Source organism: Gymnodraco acuticeps, unplaced genomic scaffold, assembly GCF_902827175.1.
Source record: "Gymnodraco acuticeps unplaced genomic scaffold, fGymAcu1.1, whole genome shotgun sequence".
Classification (NCBI taxonomy): domain Eukaryota; kingdom Metazoa; phylum Chordata; class Actinopteri; order Perciformes; family Bathydraconidae; genus Gymnodraco; species Gymnodraco acuticeps.
In genome coordinates this window covers 584,887-609,780 of record NW_022992101.1, presented here as the reverse complement: position 1 = coordinate 609,780, position 24,894 = coordinate 584,887, and the positions used below count along the sequence as shown (strand labels likewise).

Here is a 24,894-nt window from a genome sequence, read left to right as displayed (position 1 = left end):
TTTCAACTGTGTAGAAACCTCATTGTAATTTGAGTAACTGTATTTTTTTCATAGATAAGGCCAAATAACTACTTGATATTTCAAAATAAAAAATAAAATGGGTACAAATAATCATACATAAATTAATTTAATTCTGGGGCTGAGACATTTTGTTAACAAAATGAAAAATGTTCAGCAACGACCTTGTGTTCCAATGACTAATGGCGCATTTCCACTACACGGCCTCGCTCGGTATGGCTAGGCCTTGTTAGGACTGGCTCACTTTATCCTGCGTTTCCATTACAGTTTAGTAGCTGGGGCAGTAACTATAGTAACGCAGTGTAGGCGGAGCCGTGACGTGTTCTTCGATGAGAACCCCAGAAAAACAACATCAGCCGTTAGCTGTTAGCACTCAGAGCTCACAGCTCTTCATATCTGTTCAGAAACTAGACAAAAGTTAAACAAGTACAAACCACAGACTGTCTGTGTCATGGAGAATACAGTCGCTGGTTTATTTACGTCTGTATAGGCCGTTGTTGTGAGTGTGGACGGAGCATATACAACGTTAGCTTAGCCAATCTCCATTCAGAAAACACACATTTTAAAAGGTTGTTCGCCTGCCTGCAGACTTGTCAAAGCATTAATTCATGGTTTTTACTAACCGGTATCAGTATGTTGTTACTTGCATCATTTTGAAACGTGTATTACAATTAAATCACGGTCAAATATGTTCATTTTGTTGTAGTTGTAGCCCCCTTGCCAGCGATTGTCTCTCTCTAGTTTAGCATACTCAGCCTGGTTGTTGGCCCGGAAAGATCCTCGATTTTATGGGGCCAGAACACTGTGAAATAGTACCCGCTAGCCGGTACTACGCCTAGTTGAAACGCAACCAAAAACGGGCCCTGCACGGCTCGGCACGCTTAAAGCGAGCTCCGCGCTGTAGTGGATATGCGCCATAAGATAAGACGATTAGGAAACGGAACTGATATCAAACACTGAGAGTCAACATGCAATACTGATGAAGAAAAAAGAAAAGACTAAAAGGTAAACAAATGTATCTGTGTGGTGGAAATATGGTTTAAAATAACTCATATATTACCAGACGATTTTTTCCTTTTAATAAATAAGAACACTTTTTCCCCTTTTCCACCAAACCGTTTGCAGGGCCAGTTCCGGGCTAGACCCTGATTAAGCTCTGGTTCTTCCTGTTTCCATCGCAGCAGAGCCGGCTCTAAGCACCGAAAACCGGTTCTTAGCTGGCCCCACTCGGCTGCCCGGCAAGAAGAACCAATAACCAATACGTAACGCTTACGTCGGAGGGGGGCGAGATTAACCTGAGCAATAACAGTTTGTGGCGAGTACGGCAAATAAAAGGAAACAAGCAGTAGCGCTGAGCAAAGGGACTAGAACGCGACCACACACTTGTAAAAAAAACACACTTTATAAAGTCAGGCAACACTAACCAGGCTTAGTATGATAATGACAAATACGCCCAGGGGCGGACTGGGAGGAAAAAGTGGCCCGGGGATTAATTGACAGACAGGCCCACTTAAGGTGCGGCATGTATCGGCCGGCCGGCGACGGAAGTATGTAACTTAACAAAAAACCCTATGCATTTTATGTTATTTTGGACCATTATTCATATAGTAATTACATTACCTGAGCCCTTGAGTTGCCTAGAGCAAAATAGTTACAGCATATATTTATTCATTTTAATGTTAACAGATCATTGATGCAATAACATTTTGACCCAATTTGCCTGACTTGACGCATGGAATAAAACATGGGCGTAGGAAGCATCCTCAATGTGGGTGAGACAATTTAACAGGGGGTGTGGGCAGGTGGTGGACCTCACCTCATCTAGGGGGATCAGGGGGCATGCTCCCATTTTTTAAATGTTGAAGTTAAATGCATAAATCTGGTGCACTTTGAGAGCAAAATTAGGGACTAAATCTATGGATACATCTCTCAACACCCATATGAAACAGAACTGTAAACAGATTTACTTTTTCTTTCAACATTTATTTGAACAGCAAGTGAAGGCAAAAGTGACTGCACCCAAAACAATAAACCTGCTAGCTAACTAGCCTAAACTCAGTAACAGAATGTGGACAACACGTTCTTCTCCACAGCCGCGCGACCTCTGAGTCAGACGTCACTTCCCCCTTTTCTATCCTACGGGTACAGCCACTCCCCCTGAACCCCGTTTCCCTGCCAACCCCTCCTTCTGAACCCAGGGCTCGCTACAATACTGTATACTGTATACACAAACTGTACAAAAACGCCTTTACGCTTTGGAGCTTGTTTATCCATCTGTAAGCAACTGCCAGCTAGATCTCTCAGTCACTCACTCCTGATCGTTCACTGCGCAGTGACAGCGGCTACGGGCCTGATGTGTGAAAGTGAAACTATCTGATGGATAGAACATAGGTAGCCTATCAAAACGGCCCAGCCCAGCCCAGTGGGAGTGGCCGGAACACTTACAAATGTGGGCCGGTAGGATTTAGGTAAGCAAAAAAAACAAAAAAAGTGAGTGGCCGGAACACTTACAAATGTGGGCCGGTAGGATTTAGGCAAAACAACAACAAAAAAAATGTTGGCCCTCCGGCCCACGCACAGCACCGGCCCACTGGGAAAACTCCCGGTATTCCCAATGGCCAGTCCGCCCCTGAATACGCCGGTAAAATATGCCTGTAGAAAACGGCTTATGCACAAAAGGATAGCAAGTAGTCAAGATAGTCAGATTAGCTTCGGTTGCTATGCTAACATCAGCCATTTTATACCAGAGAAACTTTCATAACAGCGTTGTGATGCCAAACAGCGTCAATTCAGACTGACACACATTCACTTATGGGGATGGGGGATATGTATCAGCTGCTTGTGTGACAGTCAGACAGTGAATACTTTCCAGTGGCCGCTGCCGTGAGTTAACGGGAGACTAAACTCTGCCGTGAGTTAATAGAGTAGTAGTAGAATAAACTCCGGTGGACGAGCAGTACTGCAGCGGTCGGTAAATGCAGCTGAACCACATTAATAACAATGAAATACGGCAATCTGGAGAAAGAGTATAACTTTGGAGAAGCCGTTCTTTCATTTAATCTGGCTGATTAAAAGCAACACGATCATCAACCCGACTCAGCCTCCCATTGTTGTTGTTGTTGTGAGCGGCATTGGGGAGAAAATCAGCAATGTAAACAGTGATGTCATGATGCAGCACCAGTCGGCTCTGGGCAATGGAAACACAACTAGGGCTAAAAACAAGAACCGGTTCGGAATCAGAAAAGCATAAGCACGGAGCTAGAACTGGTTTGGTGGAAAAGGGGCATTTTAGTTTCCTTCTCTCCTGCCCTGAGGGACAGTGATCTCTGTCTTAGTACTGGAGATGGACACCAGTACATTGTTAATCAAATGACCTGTTGAAGAAGTGCTGCATCTGTCTGTCTGAAAATGAGAAATCAACTTTATAATCTATTTTATATTTTCTTCCACAGGATGCGGTTCAGGCAGCAGATCGAGCCAGTAAATACAAAGAGGAGAATCGGCAGATCCTGAAGGAGAGCATCGAGGTGGCTCCCTACACGGCTAAGATCCAGCGCTCAAGTGACCCGGGCATGGACCGGGACCGTGAGAGGAGCAGAGACCCAGCCTTCCCTGTCCGAGTCCCCGCACTCTCCTCCCCAAACCCCAAGGCGGGCCACATCCATCCCCACGTTATCCAATCAGAAAAGAGCAACTACTTCACCACGCTGTCCAACAGTGTAGTGAATGAGCCTCCCAGACTCTACTCCTCCAAGGAGCTCAGCTCTTACTATGAGAACGTTTCTAGCGGAGCTCCAGGAGTCGTGGCCAGCGTTGGAGCCGCCGTGCCCAGCCAGGGAGCTCTGTCCCTAGGCAGCTACAGCTCCAAAGCCTCCCTCTCCAAGCCCCCGCCTCTCATCAAGCACCAGCCAGAGGGGGGGGAGGGTTTAGCGGGGAAGATCAATGAGCAGCTCAGCCAGCAGGTGACTCTGGTGCAACAGCAACACCAGCATCATGCAGGTTTAGACAGGATGGAGCGCCGCAGCCCTGCCATCTCTCCTTCCTCCTCTACATCTTCCTCCTTAGCACCAAACCACCACCATCCTCACCACCACCTTCACCACCACCAACAGCAGCAGCAGCAGCAGCAGCAGCAGCAGCACCAACAACAGCAGCAGCAGCACCAACAGCAGCAGCAGCAGCAGCACCACCTACAACAGCAGCAGCATCACCAACAGCAGCAGCACCACCACCAACAGCAGCAGCAGCAGCAGCAGCAGCAGCAGCAGCACCAACAGCAGCACCAACAGCAGCAGCAGCAGCACCATCAGCAGCACCAACAGCAGCAGCAGCAGCAGCACCATCAGCAGCAGCAGCACCAACAGCAGCAGCAGCACCAACAGCAGCAGCAGCAGCTCAGGGCAATGCCATCTCTCCACCGAGCGCCCGTCTTCCACCCGCCCACACAACACGCACTGGAAAGGAAAGAGGCTGCAGAGCGAGAGAGGGAGCGGGAGAAGGAGAGAGAGCGAGAGAGGGACAGAGCCAGTTATGGTGGACGCCTGTCTCCCCCAACACTCACCCCCATTCAGCCGGTAAGCTTAGCGGCAGCTGGCAGCAAGACGTTGGCGGAGCAGCAGAAGCCCCCCACGCTGCTGCCGGAACTCAGGGACACCAAAGGTCACGGAAACGCTGCCGTGGTAACATCTGTAGCTGCAGCCATCAGCGGGGAGGTCATGACTTCCTCTGCAGACGCGTGGAGAGAGAGAGGAAGCTCCTTCTCCGGAGAGAAAGGGATGTCAAGGGGAAAGCCCCAATCTGCAATGGCGTCAGTCATTGTGCGTCCATCCACTTCTATTAAGTACGACATTCCTGTTGGTGCTAACAAATCTAGTGCTATGATCCCTAAGGAGCTCCCCCAGGGGAGGTTCTACTCATCCAAGCTTCAGGGGGAGTGTCTCAGGCGAGGGGAGGGGTTCAGAGACGTTGGCAGGATCATCCAACCCAACTCCAACCTGGACGACATGTGTGTCCAGTATAACAACACTTCTATGCGTAGCATGCATGGAATGATGGGAGCTAGTATGTCTAACTCTGTGTGCAGGACTATTTCTCCAGCCTTTGGCATCCAGAGCATGAGTGGCACCGCCCTCCCTGAGCTGGGCTACTCCTCATCAGCTCACATTTCCTCCCATAAAACTGGCATTGGTGGCTGGGTGCTGAGTCACTCAGGACCAGGAGAGTACCACGAAGTGTTACGCACTACATCTCCAGGGGGCTCTCTGCCGCCCCCTAGTCCAGCAGGGACACCCCAGCCCAGTCCTAGCATCACCCCAACACCTAGCTCTGTTTCTGGCTCAAGTCAGCCGTACTCCCCCTCCTTTGTCCACCTAAAGAAGCACAAAGCTGCCCTGGCTGCAGCCCAATCCAGAACCAACTTGTCCTCTGTTCCTACAGCCATCACAACTGGGAACTGCTTCCTACCTGTGGACTCAGCTGACAAAACTCCTATACAAAACTGCCCCCCACTACCCTCCTCCAGCCAAGCCTCATCATCTTCCGTGGACAGCAGTAGCAACAGCTCGGTGGGCGGGAGCACAACGACAGGCAAGTCCAGCCCCCTGCCCAACGGCCAGAGCTCAGTCTCCTCCAGTGTGCAGCCCAGCAACTACCACAAGCTGAAGAAAGCCTGGCTAACCCGCCACTCAGAGGAGGACAGGAACACAACTGCTAACACAACCCCCCCCAGTGTTAAACCAGAGAAAGTGCCCACCACCAGCACCAGTAACACCGCAGCCATGTCAGACATGATCAAACCTTGTACCGTCAATCTGAGCGCCTCCACCTCCAGCGAGGTGGAGATGAGCAAAGACAGTGTGATCAAAGCTGAGAGAGAGAGGCAGCAGGAGGAGAAGGTGGGAGGAGCAGAAGGAGGCGGCGGGGAGGAGAGGAAAGTGCCTCCCTCTTTAAGGCGAGGGAACAAGCGCACATACGAGTCGGCTTCAGAGAGCGGGGGAGACGACTCCGATGCCAGCGAGAGCAAAATGGAGGGCCGAGCCAAGCGCCAGCCCAAACCCACCTACAAGAAGAAACAGAACGACATGGCGAAGAAGAAAGGAGACAATGAGAAGGAGGAAGACGACTTGAAGCCTAACGGCATCTTCAGATCAGCCCGAGAGAAGACTAAACTCAAGCTGGCCAGCAGCAGTAAGTCTCAGCACAGTCTGTCTGTCTTCCCTCAACAGTTTCCCAGGCAACCAGACGGATCACAGACTGGCAGTGTCTGTGGTTTTGTTACCAAATGTCATTGAAAGACTTTGAAAGTATTAATCTGTTTCAGCCCCAAGCCCCCTGGGGCTTTTTTAGCGCCTGATAAATCCACATTTGGTGCAGCAGTGAGTATTAACAGCAGCAGACGGTACTATCTACAGTGTGGGTGTGTTCATGGTAATGAAGGAAGTGTGTGTGGCTAACTGATGTGTTTTTAAAAAAAAATACTTTTAGACATTAATCGTGCTCTTTGGCACAAAGACAGAATGTAGAATAACGTATGTAGAATATCCACTTTTTATCAACTCATCAATTATTGCACATATAATACTTATTACACCTACACGGCATGTCAAGATATTTGCCACTTCTTACCCCATAAACTGCTTATTTTTAAGAATTGTTTGAAGTTATATTTATCTATTTAAGGATCCCGGATTATAAAACAAGCCAAAAATATGAATATGAGATGGCTCATATATATTTCAATCGTCTCTCTTAGTGCTGTAGCGACGCGTCGACGACTTTAAAATATCGTCGACGACATATTTCCACGTCGACGCCTCGCCACCATAGACTGTATGACGCCACACACACGTGGGTCACCCAAAGCAACAAGCAGTTCGCAATCGCACTTCTAACACAATGGAGACTGAAACGGCTACCAACTCCTCCTCACAGGATTGCGCACGAAGCCCTCAAACGAAAACATCTCGCCCCAGGTCTTCAAAAGCATGGGAATATTTTAAAGTTAGTCCAAAACGCAAAGATATTTATATATTTATATCTCACTGAGACTGCTGCTTGACCGGAAGCAGCAGCTAGCTGTGGTGGCAACCATTAACAGCTAGCATTTGCTCTCCGATTTAAAATGGAATTATGGATTATAAATTCAATAATTTGTTTATACATAGACGTTAAAAACCTATGGATTAACCGATTCAGCCGCGTTTTTTCTCATTTGAATGCCATTGAACACGTATTTTTGATCAGATTGACAGCTACGGCGGTGAGACGATCTCCCTAGAAGCTCTGTGAAGGTACGTGTTGTGATGACTGTATTTGCTTCCCCTGTCGCGAGTCCGGATCACTCAGTGATGATACTATATACCTACATAATCTGTGGAGTCTCAGCTTTAATCGGATATATTGTATGTGCAGCTACGATAAGTAATAAGGATACTTTTATCTTGAGTTCTGTGCCAATGTCCGTTAGCATTTTTCGCTCAGGGGTCATTTAGATGCTTCTTATGAGACTTGTGTTTTGGTAAACATGGTTTGTATCGTCAGTTAGCTGAGATTATTTCCGTTAATCTGGTATAACACATTAATAGGTTCTTAAATATTAAGATCCCCTGAGACACAGTATCGTGAAAAAAAAAATTTTACATTACGTTTTTTTTACATTACGTTTTTTATGAATTGAACAACAGAAAAATAATCGTTCGATTAGTCGACTAATCGATCAAATAATCGCCCGATTAATCGTTTTCAAAATAATCGTTTCCCCCCAGCACTAGTCTCTCTACATCCTTGCTTCCACAATGGTTGGAAAACCCAGAGTGACCATATTATGTGGAATAAGAGTTGAAATTGAATTACTTATCTAGTCATAACAAAATGTTGGTACTATCAGTGACCTAATAATAGGGTCTCTCTTCTCAGATGGGATCCCCCGCTCCGTCCTGAAGGACTGGAGGAAGGTGAAGAAGCTGAAGCAGACGGGAGAGTCTTTTCTTCAGGACGACTCGTGTGCTGAAATTGGACCCAACCTGCAGAAGTGTCGGGAGTGCAGGGTGATCCGCAGCAAGAAGGGGGAGGAGCCTGCACATTCCCCCGTCTTCTGCCGCTTCTACTATTTCAGACGGTAAAACTTGCAAACCTAACTTTGACAACATTTACACCCATCAAGCAGACATATATTCATCCTATTGATCCTGTGGGATCCTAAAACTCTATGCAGCTGTAATAGCCCCCCCCTAAACTCCTCCTCAGACCCCTCTGTTGATGCTATGCTCTCTTCCTGACCTTCAGGGAGAAACAACTGCTCCATGATGCGTTGTAGCTTTAAGATGGCTCTCTCTAAAGAGAAGAGGGGAAGCAAGGACTTTTGTCATCCAAAATAGAAACACATAGAATATGAATGTTAGGGCTGGTACAGTTTGAATTGTCTCTGTCTGTGTCTCCCTCTCTCTCACACACACACACACACACACACACACACACACACACACACACACACACACACACACACACACACACACACACACACACACACACACACACACACACACACACACACACACACACTAGAGTTGGATAAGCAGCTGCTGCAGTGTAGGGTCAGACAAGGTAAATCTGCCAAAGAGGATGTTCTTCTCTTCTATAATCTTTTCCTTCCTGCAGAACTGCTGCTGCTGAAATGTCTATGTCTCCCCCGCCTCCTCCCCTCCTTGCATCTCCTCTTCCTGTTCATTCTCTCACCACCTTATCTGCCCTCCTCTCCCTGTTTCTCTCTCTCTCTCTCTGGCCCAGCAGAACATTCACCTGAGCTGCCCGGGTTGTTTAAGGACAGAGTTGAACACAAAGGGTTTACAGAGAGAGGGCTCATCTACAACACCCTCCTCTCATTCTGTTACTCAGTGCCAGGAATTCATTGCATATGAATTCTACACATATGTATTCATATCAATTCACCTCAGGGGTACTTTAGATATTATAAAAAGCTTGGAAATAAAGAGGCACATCAGGATAAAGAGGATGCTTGTTTTCATATAAAACACTTGCAGCTGCTTTCTTCACTGCATGATTTCAATATGCAGCAGCAGTAAGGATGGTCTCTTTGTGACTTCCTATAACTGCCATATTGTAAAAGGGAAAGCTTGATGCTGTTGTACTGTCCCTGCAAATACCATGGTACAGGGATTTGTGTTGTTGTTGCTGTTCATCAATTACTGTCAGATAATGCCTATGAGAATATTTGTGATATCTAAGTCTCCCGAGTGTTCATGAAGGATGCTCATCATCTTTTCTCTATTTTCGTTCTTTGCTGGACACACTGTGTGATGGTATCCTGTTCCATCCCCTCCAGGCTGTCCTTCAGTAAAAATGGAGTCCTCCGGATGGATGGCTTCTCCAACCCGGAGCAGTTTGATGACGAGGCCCTGTCCCTGTGGGTCCCCGGGCTGGAGGACACCCAACTGGACCAAAACACAGCCAAGTACATCCTCAGCTTCATAGGAGACAAGTTCTGTCAGATGGTTGTGACCGAGAACACAGCAGCCACCTGGGTCAAGAAAGATGGTGAGTTTCTTCAGAAATGGCTGACATTTGAAATAAATAACCATAACTTTGTTTTTAAACTTTTAATATTCTATGTGTGTTTCAGCCAAGGTGGTGTGGAAGCGAGCTGTGAGGGGGGTGAGAGAGATGTGTGACGCCTGCGAGGCAACGCTCTTCAACATCCACTGGGTCTGTCAGAAGTGTGGCTTTGTTGTCTGCTTGGACTGTTACAAGGCCAAGGAGAGGAGGAGCTCCAAAGGTCAGTTGTGTGTTTGTTTGGACAGGCAGGGTATACAGGCAGAGTTGCATGCACTCATATCACAGAGAGAGGGGTGAGGATGAAACTGATTCAAAGGTCACACGGCACAGCTATATGTCAAGGTGTACTTCTTTCGGTTTCTTTTTTTACATGTTTGTTTAAGGTTTCATGATTTTTGCTCTTGGCAGCCAAGGTGGCATCAGACGCCTGAACACTTTTATAAAAAATATAAAGTAATATAATCAGAGGCTCTTTCACTAAAATGATTGGGGGATTTTCTTAATTGTTTACATAGTCTGGTTTATGTCAATGACTACAACAACATGGATCTGGCCCTTCCTACATCCAGGACATGGTTAAACCGTACACCCCAGCGCGTGCACTACGCTCTGCATCAGCCAAACGACTCGCTGCGAGGGGGACCCAAGTTCCCATCGGCAAAAACACGTGGGTTTGCTGTCCTGGCTCCAAGATGGTGGAATGAGCTCCTCATTGACATCAGGACGGCAGATAGCTTGCACATCTTCCGGCGCAAACTGAAAACTCATCTCTTTCGACTCCACTTCGAGCGATAGAACTATTAACGAAGCACTTTTATACTAATAAAGGACTGGATTACCTAAAGCCAGTTGAGTAGCACTTGAAATGTTTGGCTCTATGAAACCTGATGTACTTATATGATTCTGTTTTCTTCAAGGTTGTGTCTTCCTGGTCGAATGTACTTATTGTAAGTCGCTTTGGATAAAAGCGTCAGCTAAATGCAATGTAATGTAATGTAATGTAACATTGGCCATGCATCATGCATTGCATCATGGTACAGCAGCAATCACTAAAGTAAGAGAAATGAACACCAAGAACAGAGGCACTAACATCCAGAGGTGTGGACTCGAGTCACATGACTTGGACTCGAGTCTGACTCGAGTCACACATTTTATGACTTGAGACTCGACTTGACAACATCACAAAAGACTTGCGACTCGACTTGGACTTGAACACCAATGACTCTGGACTTGACTTGGACTTGAGCCTTCTGACTTGAGGTGACTTGATCATTTAATTCAGAGGTCTCCAACACGCCGATCGCGAGCTGCCGCTAGAAGAGCAGACTCCCGTCGGGGAAAGCAGAATCTTCAGCCGCTCCTCCTCTTGCTGAGAATCCTTGCAGGCAGGGGCGGGTCTTTATTTAGCTGGCCCACCATGCGGCCAATCATATGCGAGGACACACTAGGATCATACCATTATGTGAAAGAAGGGTGGGGGGCACAGCATGTGTAGTGGTACAGGCCAGCTGCACAGAGCGACGGGGAGCCGGATTTAAATGCAAGCGCGTCGGAAAAAGTCAAGAAATTAGCGAAAACCGAAAAAGAAGCAGCATCCGGCTGCTTTTCAATGATATTGGAGAAAGCAAAGCTGAGTGCAGGATTTGTAAAATGAAAATAACCTTCAGAGCAGGGTTTTTTGTTGGTAACCACTCAGGATTTATTGTCAGAGGTGGGAGAAGTTCAGACAATTAAAAAAAGTTACAATCAGGGTTCCCGCGGGGTCTTAAAAAGTCTTACATTTGATAATCAGAATGTAAGGCCTTAAAAAGGTCTTAAATATGATTCAGAAGGTCTTAAAATTATCGGATTTGAAAGGTACTTCTGTGTTGCGATAGCGTCTAAATGTGTTTTGGGGGAAATGTCCGGGCTGCAAAGTAACCAGTACGGTAATAGCCTTTCAGTTCCCCCCAACAATTTGTATTGAATTAAATCAACATGGAACCAGTAATCACTAACTTTTTTTCCCCCGGCCCCTTATTGGAGAACAACCAGCTAGTAACCTAGCAACCAAGCTTCAGCTCATGTAGCCTATCTTCGAATCTACTTACAAATAAATATGGGTAAGTGTAAGTTCAACCGTATTTGGTTGGAAAACATCTAATTTAGTGCTTGGTTGAAACCAGTGGAGGGAACGTGTTTGAAGCCCGCTGCACCTTTTGCAAAAGAAATTAGCGTTTGTTTTGCTAATGTAGCGTTAGTTAGTGCAGCGTTAGCTAGTGGAGCGTTAGCTAGTGCAGCAGCAGCTAATGCAGCAGCTCCCGCAACAACACCGGGGGACCTCCGGGCGAAGTTTGGGTCTACGTCAACCCTAAAAGCGGAGGTGCAGTAGACGCTAAATACCGTAGCTAAACACCAATCATTCAACAGCAACGATGAAATAGTGTAGCCAAGGCAGCAGAGCTCTGAATATAGCTCTTCACACACACACACACACACACACACACACACACACACACACACACACACACACACACACACACACACACACACACACACACACACACACACACACACACACACACACACAGGCTGCTCGATTATGGCAATAATCAAGATTATGTTGGTCAATAATTAATATCACGATTATTAAATATGATTATTCATTGACTTTGAAAACATCCATTTATTGAACTTTAAAACAAATAATAATTTGAACAGTATCTTTTTAACTGTTGATTACCCTGAACGTATAATTCAACTGAAAAACCAATACAAAAATGAATTAAATAAATGATACATTACTAAAAAATTCATTAGATCAAATATGTTGTAGTGCACAAACAAACAAACAACAACAAACAAAGCAAAATAATCGTTTTTTCCGATTATGTTGTTTTCGTAATTGTGGCAGGCCAAAATCGTAATTGCGATTAAAATATGATTAATTGCACAGCCCTAACACACACACACACACACACACTCAAGCACACAGACGCACACACACTTTTTGTCTAACACGCTAACACAGTTCTGTACTGTTACGCTGTTGTGTTCAGTCATTGTTCTTATGTTGAACATGAATACATTTACTTTGTAAGTGATTATGGGACGTATTTCTTCTTTATATACATTTTCCTTCATACTTTATTGCCGTGAAATAGGTCTTAAATTCTATTCAAAGTGGTCTTAAAAAGGTGTTAAAAAGTCTTAAATTTGAGTTGGCGAAACCTGCAGGAACCCTGTACAATAAAAAGTCCTGCATTCAAAATGTTACAAGTAAAAGTACAAAAGTATTAGCATCAAAATATACTTAAAGTACCACCTGCAGAGGGATCTAGATGCAGGTGTTCTTTTCCCCATAGAGACCGCCTCGCTGCACATTATCCCTTGCATAAAGATAGATTGTGGGTCCCTTATAACATGTACACAGTGGAAATAAACATTCTGGTTACCTCAACATCAGGGATCTTAAACTTAAACTCCTTCTGAATCAAACCGTCACGGTAGCCTTACCTTACTGATCCCTCTTAAATTAGAAAAACACACGTTACTTTACCAGCAGAGAGAAAATGGATTATTAAATTATTAATGTGACTAATAAAGAGCAATTTGATTATTAAGTATTATTCTGTTGATCGATGTCATTACATTTGGTGAAAAACACATAATGACTTGTTTATGACTCGTTTTGTCAAAGTTTAGGACTTGACTTGACTTGAACTTGCCCATCCTGACTTGAGACTTGACTTGGACTTGCAAAACAATGACTTGAGACTTGACTTGGACTTGCAAAACAATGACTTGAGACTTGACTTGGACTTGCCCAACCTGACTTGAGACTTGACTTGGACTTGAGCGCAAAGACTTGAGACTTGACTTGGACTTGAGCGCAAAGACTTGAGACTTGACTCGGACTTGAGCGCAAAGACTTGAGACTTGACTCGGACTTGAGCGCAAAGACTTGAGACTTGACTCGGACTTGCAAAACAATGACTTGGTCCCACCTCTGCTAACATCTACCTCGGTCCGAATAGTGGTGTGCTCTGGGACTCTGGGAAGAGTTATCTTTAGTTGGAGATTTTACATTTTATTGCCAGCAACATTCAACAACATTTTACATTAGATTTTGCCAACAATATGAAAATAAATGAAAATAGAAGAGTTAGATTTAGTTGAACATTTTACAATTGTATTCAGAATCAGAATCAGAATACCTTTATTAGTCCCACAGAGGGGACATTTACATTGCTCAGGGCAGAAAAAAGCAAAGACAGCTTAATGTTACCTATTGCCAGCAATATTCAACAACATTTACATGAGATTGTAAATGTTGGCACACAACAATATGAAAATAAATGAAAATAAAAAATAGAGCTCTTTAACTTACAAATAAAAGAGTCCTTTCCCTTTGAATAGGATAATTAAAATCCCTTTAGATCAGTTGTGTGTGTGTGTGTGTGTGTGTGTGTGTGTGTGTGTGTGTGTGTGTGTGTGTGTGTGTGTGTGTGTGTGTGTGTGTGTGTGTGTGTGTGTGTGTGTGTGTGTGTGTGTGTGTGTGTGTGTGTGTGTGTGTGTGTGTGTGTGTGTGTGTACTGCTATGGCTCCTTCTACCTGGGTAGAGCTAATAGTGTACTGGTTGTTATCTGAAATCAGTGTGAGTGAATTCAGCAGGATTCCTTCAAATCCAACGTCCTCTATAGGCAGGTCCAACGGTAGGCCACACCCGCTTCCAACAACCGCTAACAGACTCACTGGGCTTGGCTCGCCATCAATCCCAAGTCAGATTGGATCTGGCTTGCTGACATAAGAAAAAAAACAACCTGCACGAATAGTGCAGAATAGTAAATCAATCTTATCTTTCTATTCTATCATAACTCTTATACACATCTTTACACAATTTAAACAGTAACTTAAAGCATATTTCATATACAATGAAATTATTTACTTTCATCACCAATTTGTATTTTAACTAGTGATAAATAAGTTATATTTTTAACCAACAAATCTTACATATGAGTAGAAATAACAAAGTATACACTATAGTGTTTTTAACTACCATTTTGTATGTTTTTAACAGTTATTCTTAACCATGAACATGAACAGACATTTTAGTCAGCATGTAGCTGCACTCCAGCTAATGAAATGAATTAACCAACTAATTGCTAACACTCAGAGCTAACCTGTACTGGAGAGAGTATGTGTAAAAAAGCAGGATAGAAAAAGGTACTCACCCATCTTGTGGTAAACTCGAAAAAGCATTTGAGCTCTAACCTGTTTCAGAAATAATCCTTGATGTGGTTTTGATATGGCGTTTCTTCACCGCAGCATTTAGCTGAGTATCTCGGTAGAATTCTGAGCAAGCATAAGCTCCGCCCCCTAACTAACATAGTTTGAGTACAAATAACCACTCTTTTCATGCTATTATGTACACTATACTAAAAGCTGCTCGACTGTTGTCTCTGCGTCTTCAAGGTGTTCACAGGGAAAGAGAGAGAGCCACTCATCACCCTGTACATTCTAGAGCGGTATATATGGGTTACAAACAGCATTAACATCATATGCCTCGTTGGTTTGCTGTGTTGTAATGTGTGTGGCATTATGTGTGTGATGTTAGTACATCTACTGACAGGTGTCTTTCTTTCTGTGTTTAGACAAAGAACTGTACGGCTGGCTCAAGTGTGTGAAAGGTCAACCCCACGATCACAAACACCTGATGCCGACTCAGATCATCCCCGGCACAGGTACAGCACACACTCTCATCTCTGTGTCTCCCTTTGTGTCTCTGCTGTTTCCTTTGCCCTTCCTGGATGGCAGTGTGTGGCTGATGGGTTAAAGAATCATATTCTGACCAAAGCAGTCAATATCAAAAAAACATGTTTTTTCATCTTCATAGTCTTTTTCCTGAAATGTTATGTTTCTGATATTTCAGTGCTGGCAGATTTGGTGTCTTCCATGCACTCTCTGAGAGAAAAACACAACATCAAGTCCCACTGTCCCTGCAGCACCAAGCAGAACCTGCTCACCAAACTGCCAGCCACTAACGGAGTCTCACAGGTACTACTGACGTATTTGTATAGTCACCTTATTTGTTGTCTGGAATGTTTCAGTATAGACACTAAACGTGTCATTTCGAGAGTGAAACAAGGGTCACCAAAAAGTAGAAAACATTTTTTGCTTAAAACTAAAAGGAAAAGTAAAAGGTTAAAGGAAATATTTGAACAGTGGGACAGCTCCAGCCAAGTAATGTTATTGTGTTTGTTTAATATGTATTTAATACATCTTATTATAAGTCCCAACACTGTTCCAGTTGCCCCCAGCTGGTATGCAGATGCTTTACAGATGTAACACACAGCAGCTTCTGTTCTGTAGAGTCTGGCAGAGGTGTTATTAATGCCTTTCAGTTATATTCTATTCATTATTAATGTGCCATCATGTAAGATATTTCTACGTATTTACAGAAGTTTAATGTGTGGGCCATATTTCATTATATTGTTAGAATTTGCTGTGGGACCAATTCAAAATGGTTTGGACCCCCCTGGTTTAGGGTAACTTTTAACCCTCTCTTTTTAACCCTGTTCTTTTACAAATAATCTATTTCTAATTGGTGTAACACCCCGAGGCCGCCAGTCTCATGCTGACCTTTAACCCCCCCCACTCCCCCTCCTGTGGCAGGTTCTGCAGAACGTCCTAAACCACAGTAACAAACTATCTGTGCTCAAGACTGAGCTGGGCTCTCAGCAGAACTCCGACCAAGGAGGGACTAAGGTGGAGACTAACGGAGGGGGGGGGGTAAGCAGTCCAAGCAGTGATGCAGGAAGTGCTCCTGTCACCCCGCCCGAGTCCCAGTCCCCTCTGCACTTCCTGGCTGATCTGGCCGAGCAGAAGTCCAGGGAGGAGAAGAAAGGTGAGGGGGGGAGGCTCATGGGAGGCGTGTGGCGCAGTGGGTTGTGCGTTGGTGTTGGGGTCAGGGGGGCACAGGTTCAAACCCCACTGCAGTCAGCATGTCGTTGTGTCCCTGAGACACTTCATCCCAAATTGCTCCTGTGGAGATTGCCCACAGTATTGAGTATGTAAGTCGCTAGGCGTCTAACAAGTGACATGTAATGAATGGGACAGAGAGATATTATATTGTGTTATGATTTGAAGTTATAGTCAGCAGGCTTGGGTAGTAACGGATTGCATGTTGCAAGATGACATTATTAGGATACAAAAAAAGGTAACTGCATTCTATTACAATTACTTAAAAAACATAAAAAAAGTTATGAGATTGCTGTCACATTTAAAAAAACAATTTTGAGATTACTAGCAGGATTTAAGTGCTACAATACATTTTGAAATACAAATCGATATATTATAGGTAGATGTACTGAATACATTTTCTTTACAGTTTTTATTTAGGCTACTTTAATTCTTCTTTATTTTAAATACATTTATTTTTTAATGCAGTAGGTGGATTAACAAACAAAAGTACAGTTTGCTTTTGATCAATGTATTAATTTCAAACAGCATTTGTAAACTATTACTGTAATTTTTAAATAAAATGTCTTGGTTTCTTCTTTTGTAAGGTAAAATAAAAATACATTTTATTGTTGTTTATTTTCTCTTTTTATTTACATTGTAGGTAATGCAAAAGAAACGGAAGGTTACATTTATATGTAATATGTATACATATACTTTTATAATTTGATACTCAGATTAGGTTACATTTTGTGTAACTAGTTATTGTAACAGATTTTTAAAGTAACCCTCCCCACCCTGGTAGTCAGTACAGTTGTTTTTGAAACTTTGAATATTTGACCTCCAGATGGTATGTTGTTAGTCATCTCTTCCTCTCTTGCTCTAACAGAAAACAAGTCCGTGGTGCTGGGTAAATCAGTGAAGGAGGACAAGGTGGGGGACAGCCTGGAGGTGCTGCAGCAGTGTAAGACCACCTCCCTGGTGGCCAACAGTACAGAGCAGGGCTCCACCCTCAGAGACCTGCTCACCACCACAGCAGGGAAGCTGAAGATGGGCTCCACAGAAGCTGGGATCGCCTTTGCACCAGTCTACTGCAACGCTGCACAGGTACACATCCATATGTTCAAGGATTTAACATTAGTCATTTGGAAATTGTTGAGGAAAATATTTACTTAGGCCAAGACCTTTCACATAGTTTATCACTTTCTTCTCCCCCTAACTCCCTTCTCAGAGCACAGGCATGCGACTTCAGGGTGCTGCTCACTCACTGAGAGAGTCCTTTTGTCTCTTTATTCTTGCCTTTTGGCATCAGTTGATACAGGGTGTTTTGCTGGCTCTAGGGACATCTGGTAGTCAGCTCCGCTGTGATCTCCTTGTGTTCAGAGTCGTTGCTCCTGAAGTTTCCTTTACATTTACAAAATAAAATACCTGACTATTTTTGCCAATAGACAGTTTTAAAAACGAAATGTTGTTTTCCTTCCTTCTTCCCATCTCTCTGTAGCATGGAAAAGGTGGGAGGACCATGCCTAACATCCTTGATGAAATCATTGCTTCAGTGGTTGAAAATAAAATCCCGGCCAACCGCCAGAACATCGCCAGCAAACTGTCAAGCATCAAGCATGAGCCTGTCACCCCTAGCAACAACAACCCTGCCCCTGCTATCACTGAGGATGTTAAACCAGACAGGAAGAAGACAGCTGTTCCTGCGGCAGTGCCAGAAGAATCAACCAATCAGTATCCAGATATTCCTCACTGCTGGTTAAACAACAGGCGGCTGCTGTGGCTCAAAGATCACCGCAACCACAACAACTGGAAGCTGTTCAGAGAGTGCTGGAGACAAGGACAGGTACACACCAGTCCTCACAGCAGCATATCAGTCACAGTAATAGAGAAGTCATAGCAGCAGTTAGTGAGTTCCTCCGTGATAACAACATGTTCTGTGTCTGCAGCCTGTCCTGGTGTCAGGGATCCACAAGCGACTGAACAGCGCCCTGTGGAAAGCCGACTCCTTCAACCAGGAGTTTGCTGACCATCAGGGAGACCTGCTCAACTGTAAGGACCAGGTGGTGTCCAACTCTGGGATCAAGGAGTTCTGGGATGGATTTGAGGACATCACCAGTGAGTTTATCCACTTGGTTTAGCTGTTTGATCAAATACAGTAGCACCATGACAAAGAAAATGGTGATAAACAAAAATCTGTTCAGTCTAAATGAAGTCTACTTACCCTTTCAGAGCGGCCCAAGTCAAAGGACGGAGAGCCCATGGTGTACAGGCTGAAGGACTGGCCCTCTGGAGAGGAGTTCATGGCCCTCATGCCCTCCAGGTACACACACACTTTTTATCTCTGTGCTGTCGGATGTCCTAATCTCTCATTTTTCAGCAAATGTCTTTAGTTCAGATGCAAAATAAACATTGAGTGCATCTAAAGGAGATGATGTTGTTGCAGATATGATGACCTGATGAAGAACCTGCCTCTGCCAGAGTACTCTGATCCAGAGGGCAACCTGAACCTGGCCTCCCACCTGCCCTCTTTCTTTGTCCGGCCCGATCTGGGGCCCAGGCTCTGCTGTGCCTACGGTATGAAGGATTTACCTACAGCAATGAGTGCAGAGATTTGAAATGAGTGCAGAGATTTGAAATGAGTGGTTAACTAATTTGAAGGTGGAGTTGACATGATTGATACACCTTCATCTGACAAACATGAAGAGACATGTGAACTGTGGTATAATTGGTCCCCTAATTACATGTGTGTATCTGAGATAGATGTTGATGTTCTGCAGACTAACGTTATTTTCTTCTATTTCATTATGTACACATTTTAAATATAGTAGTCTCATACTTCCCTCCATATATTTCCATTTAAAGTGTTCTCCAGACTCTCTGTGTTCTTCTTCTGAAGCTGTTTGTCTCTGCAGGCGTAGCTGCGTCTCAGGACCAGGACTTTGGGACCGCTAACCTCCATGTGGAAGTCTCAGATGTGGTCTCGGTTCTGGTCTACGTAGGAGTCGCTAAAGGCAACGGAGTCCTGTCAAAAACTGGTAGGCTTTACTACAGTTAGCTACATGATGACCCTAAAAACGGGCTGACTAACATGAACTATTCTCAATAATGTGGACAGGAGGGACAGGATGAATAGCTAAATATTAAAAAGATGTCAGACCTCATGACTAGACATAAACTTTTGCAAATTGAAAAAATACAAAAGTGATTGCTTAAAAAACACATCTGCAACCACAGTGGCCCCTAATGGACTAATGGAAGCTCGATGAGAAGTTGAAACACAAAAACACAGTTAATGTACAACAACAATTTTAGAATTTATCAAGAGAAATATCAAGGTATCTATTTTCTATGTATCATATCTTTGTCAACTGAACAGTTGGGGATGTTTGACAGTTTTGAGTGTTGGATTGTAATTAAAAGACTAATTATTTACATTTCATTCAATGAATTGGAAAACAAAGATACGTTTCCTAATTAATAAATGAAAATAAGAATTGAATGAATCCTTAGAAAAACGTGTGTGTGTGTGGCCTAGCATTACTATACTTGTGGGGACCTAAATCTGTTTACACAGTCACGTGTGGGGACTCGCCTCCCTTATGGGGACAAATTGGAGGTCCCCATGAGGGGAATCATTAATTTTAGGGTGAAGACTTGGTTAGGGTTAGGGTAAGGCATGTGTTGGTTATGGTTAAGGTTAGGATAAGTCAATGTAATGTCCCCTGAAATGATGTATACATGGTGTGTGTGTGTGTGTGTGTGTGTGTGTGTGTGTGTGTGTGTGTGTGTGTGTGTGTGTGTGTGTGTGTGTGTGTGTGTGTGTGTGTGTGTGTGTGTGTGTGTGTGTGTGTGTGTGTGTGTGTGTGTGTGTGTGTGTGTGTGTGTGTGTGTGTGTGTGTGTGTGTGTGTGTGTGTGTGTGTGTGTGTGTGTGTGTGTAGGAGTGTTGAAGCGTCTGGAGGAGGAGGATCTGGATGAAGGGGTGCGCAGGAGGCTCAAAGACTCCAGTGAGACCCCAGGGGCTCTGTGGCATATCTACCTCAACAAAGACATGGAAAAAGTGCGGGAGTTCCTGCACAAGGTCAGCCCTCTGATGAACTCTCTGAATAACTACACTCACCAGTTCACATAGTTCACTACGTAGTGAACTGACATACTAATACTGAGCTCACTAACACCTCTGTCCCCCCCCCCCTCTCTGTAGGAGCAGAGCCTGGACGGGGCCCCTGAGCAGGACCCCATCAGAGAGCAGGGCATGTACCTGAGCAGGAAGCAGAGGCAGCGGCTGCTGGAGGAGCAGGGGGTGCAGGGCTGGACTGTGGTGCAGTTCCTGGGAGACTCTGTACTCATACCAGCAGGGGCCATGCACCAGGTATCACACACACGAATGACTTTGTATACTGCAGGGTAGCTTGTGAATTTACTCCAGGTGTAACTAAAGTCTGATTTAAGAGTTGATTATATTTCACATCATTCATCCACATCTGTAAAGTAACTAAAGGTATTAAATACATGTAGTGGAGGAGAAGTACATACTTTACCTCTGAATGGTAGTGGGGAATTGAAATGCTGAAGTACAAGTCTATCAAAAATGTACTTAAGTTACTTTTCACCACTGCTTGTAATCAAATCAAGTTTTATTTATATACAGTAGCACATTTAAAAGCGATGTTTGGTCGAGCCAAAGTGCTGTACATGTAATAAAAACACATTACTACAGTCACAATAAAAGACAATAATTTACAACAGAAATATAAAAAACACAGGGAAACGTCAGGAGACGTGCTCCGCTCTGACTAGAAGGCCAGAGAGAAGAAGTGTGCCTTTAGTGAGTATTTAAAAACCCCTAGTGTCTGGGCCGACCTCACATGGAGGGGCAGAGTGTTCCAGAGCCTGGGGCCAGCTGCTGCCCTCTGGTTTTGAGCCTGGTCTTGAGCACTATCAGCAACAGCTGGTCAGCCGACCTTAAGGCTCTGCCTGGGGTGTCGCGATGGAGGAGTTCTGCTAATAGGCCGGAGCCAGCCCATTTAGGGCTTTGAAAACAAATAAAAGGATTTTAAAATCTATTCTGAACCGAACTGGAAGCCAGTGCAGTGAGGCCAGAATTGGGGTGATGTGGTCATGCTTTTTGTGGCCAGTCAGAAGACGTGCAGCTGCGTTCTGCACTAGCTGCAGGCGTCTAATTGAGGCCTGGTCCATACCCACATACAGAGCGTTGCAGTTGTATTATAAACTATAACAGGCAGGGGACTCAAATGAAGTAAACAAACATCAACTAAACAATTGTTCTTTAGGGTCCATTGATCATGTTGTTTTGAAGATAGATTATATATAACTAATATGTTGATGTTTTAATAATTGTATTGGTTATTCAGAAGGTTTAAACATTTTATTCCCATCATCTTATATTTTAATAGCTTTTGATTAGGCACATATTAATTCTAGTTTTCTTTAGTGTACACATTCCTTATATATTTTCACATATAACTTGTTTTAATGACAAAGTGAGTGGGGATTGATTATCGTGTGTGTGTGTGTGTGTCCCAGGTGCAGAACCTCCACAGCTGTGTGCAGGTCATCAATGACTTTGTGTCCCCTGAGCACGTGGCCAACTCCTTCCACCTGAGCCAGGAGCTGCGGCCCAACAATGAGGAGGTCAACTACGAGGACAAGCTGCAGGTGACGTTGCTTTTTGTTTCTGGTGTGAACATAGCATAAGTCCCCTTTCAGTCAGACAACTCACGTGTTCCTTTAACATGTTTATTAGAAGCAGCATATAGTTGAGTTTGGCGATTAGGCTCGGGCATCATCACTCCATAGATATACATAGCACGATGAGTGATGATTAAATAACTAACCCCCAAAACTGCGTGGAGATTAGATACTATCCCCCAAAACTGCGTAGCCCGAGCCTGACGCTGGTGATGTAAATCTGATAAGTAGAGGGCCTGGCGAGCTGCCATGTGGCCATTCCCCCTAAGCACAGCGGCTTTAAGGGGAATATACTACTAGGTGAGACTGCTATGTGTAGGCCTGAGGAATAGCCCAGAGCCGATTCTTCCCTGAGCACAGCGGCTTGGAGAGGAATATACTACCTAGTGAAACTGCTATGTGAAGGCCCGGGAACAGCCTGAAAAGCCATCCCCCTTAAACACCACGGCTTTAAGGGGAATAAACTGCTATGTGAAGGCCCGGGAACACCCCGAAAGCCATCCTCCCCCAGCACAGCGGCTTTGAGGGGAATATACTACATATATATGCTACCTAATGAAACTGCTATGTGAAGGCCCGGGAACACCCCGAAAGCCATCCTCCCCCAGCACAGCGGCTTTGAGGGGAATATACTACATATATATGCTACCTAATGAAACTGCTATGTGAAGGCCCGGGAACAGCCCGAAAAGCCATCCCCCTTAAGCACCGCGGCTTTGAGGGGAATATACTACCTAGAGAGACTGCTGTGTTTAGGTCTTTGAGGCAGCGACAATGAGCTTTCCCCCCCAAGCATGCAGCTATGAGGGGAATATTAGTATATTCCCCATATAATGAAAATAATGAAATAAATATAATCTAACCCAGCAACCACCTGGTATGCAATAACAGAATTCTAAAGATATACATCTTTGAACGTTACTCATCATCGAGTAGTGCAAGAGCTCATGGTTGTTTGTGCTGCAAGGATCTCATTCATGTGAGGCATGATATAGCGCTGGTGGGCAGAAGATGACCGAGGGCCCAGGATACTCAGGGTTGAGGTAGGCGGATATAGAGCTGCGGTTGTGGCTGTGCAGATTCTTACACAGTGGGAATAGCGATCTGGGGGCAGGTCGCAGCTTAGGCAGAAATCACGCAGCTTGGAGGAGAACCCTCGTCGTTGGGTTTGCAGCCATCGAATAAACATGGGTGCCGACCCATGTGTCAGAGGGCAATGATGCGAGAAGTTCAGCATGGAAGTTAAAGGACAAAGAAAACAGTGTTAGTTTTAGCAATGATTATTCGGAGTTCCTTGACTCCGCAAACAGAACTGTCAGACATTGAATGTTTCAAAACAGTGTGTATATTTGATCTCCAAAGTTAATTCAGTAAGGGTGAGATTATGCTGAGGATTAAAAGGTGAGAGGTCTGTGTATATTCACCACCTGAGAAACCAATAGAAAGCTGTAACAACTGCATCTGATGTTTATCAATGTATAGTGAAACCCCTTTGCCTGAACTTAGACATTAACCTTTGCACGGGTGCAAAGTTAAGAGGCAGTCTTTATCATTGCGTGGAGGACGTGCCTGCTTAAGGCGCTATAAAAATATTATTTATTATTATTATTATTAAGGCCCTTGAGGAGCAAATGAATGAACTCTAGCGTGGCTTAATACTTAGCACTTGAAGATTGCAGGATTTGAATGAAAATACAATTAATGCATGAACAACTATTATATCTATTGCATAAGTACACAGAGGAGGTTGGGACAGAAGAAGATAAAGTACCAAGCTGAATTGTATGCTTTGAATCATGCTCTTGGTTGGAGGCAGAATATGGGAAATCCTTGAGGGGCTTGACGTGTAGATCCAGAGTCATTTGGTTGAACGCAGGGCATGGCAAGCTGGTGGGGCAACCACTCATTGTGAAATCCCCCGAACCAGCAGAAGGCGCAGCATCTGTAAGTAACTAGAGAGGATCTGAAGACATCGCAAGGTCATTATAAAAGAATGAACATAACATTCATGGAGAGAGAAGGAAAATAGGATGGGGTGAGCTGCGCTCCCTGTGATACTGACTATTGCATGGAGCAAGACTTCTGATGCTCAGGCAGTCTGCTGGCTATTGTGAGACTTCTGACCTCTCAGGCAGTCTGCTGCTATTGAGAGACTTCTGACCTCTCAGGCAGTCTGCTGGCTATTGAGAGACTTCTGACCTCTCAGGCAGTCTGCTGGCTATTGAGAGACTTCTGACCTCTCAGGCAGTCTGCTGGCTATTGAGAGACTTCTGACCTCTCAGGCAGTCTGCTGGCTATTGAGAGACTTCTGATCTCTCAGGCAGTCTGCTGGCTATTGAGAGACTTCTGATCTCTCAGGCAGTCTGCTGGCTATTGTGAGACTTCTGACCTCTCAGGCAGTCTGCTGGCTATTGAGAGACTTCTGACCTCTCAGGCAGTCTGCTGGCTATTGAGAGACTTCTGACCTCTCAGGCAGTCTGCTGGCTATTGAGAGACTTCTGACCTCTCAGGCAGTCTGCTGGCTATTGAGAGACTTCTGACCTCTCAGGCAGTCTGCTGGCTATTGCGAGACTTCTGACCTCTCAGGCAGTCTGCTGGCTATTGCGAGACTTCTGATGCTCAGGCAGTCTGCTGGCTATTGTGAGACTTCTGAC

General features: G+C 44.6%; 1 protein-coding gene across 1 annotated transcript in view; it reads left to right on the top strand.

Annotated features, from left to right (window-relative positions):
- Window positions 1-24,894, top strand: part of LOC117537672 (probable JmjC domain-containing histone demethylation protein 2C) — a 129,281-nt gene that overhangs the window by 90,538 nt on the left and 13,849 nt on the right. The window contains 16 exon segments of the mRNA XM_034202980.1: window positions 3,471-6,204; window positions 7,933-8,134; window positions 9,359-9,570; window positions 9,656-9,808; window positions 15,222-15,311; window positions 15,500-15,624; window positions 16,243-16,474; window positions 17,417-17,634; window positions 18,029-18,373; window positions 18,477-18,645; window positions 18,760-18,850; window positions 18,974-19,104; window positions 19,443-19,565; window positions 20,470-20,609; window positions 20,733-20,900; window positions 22,076-22,207. Of these exon segments, the coding sequence (XP_034058871.1) occupies window positions 3,471-6,204; window positions 7,933-8,134; window positions 9,359-9,570; window positions 9,656-9,808; window positions 15,222-15,311; window positions 15,500-15,624; window positions 16,243-16,474; window positions 17,417-17,634; window positions 18,029-18,373; window positions 18,477-18,645; window positions 18,760-18,850; window positions 18,974-19,104; window positions 19,443-19,565; window positions 20,470-20,609; window positions 20,733-20,900; window positions 22,076-22,207 (5,265 nt within the window).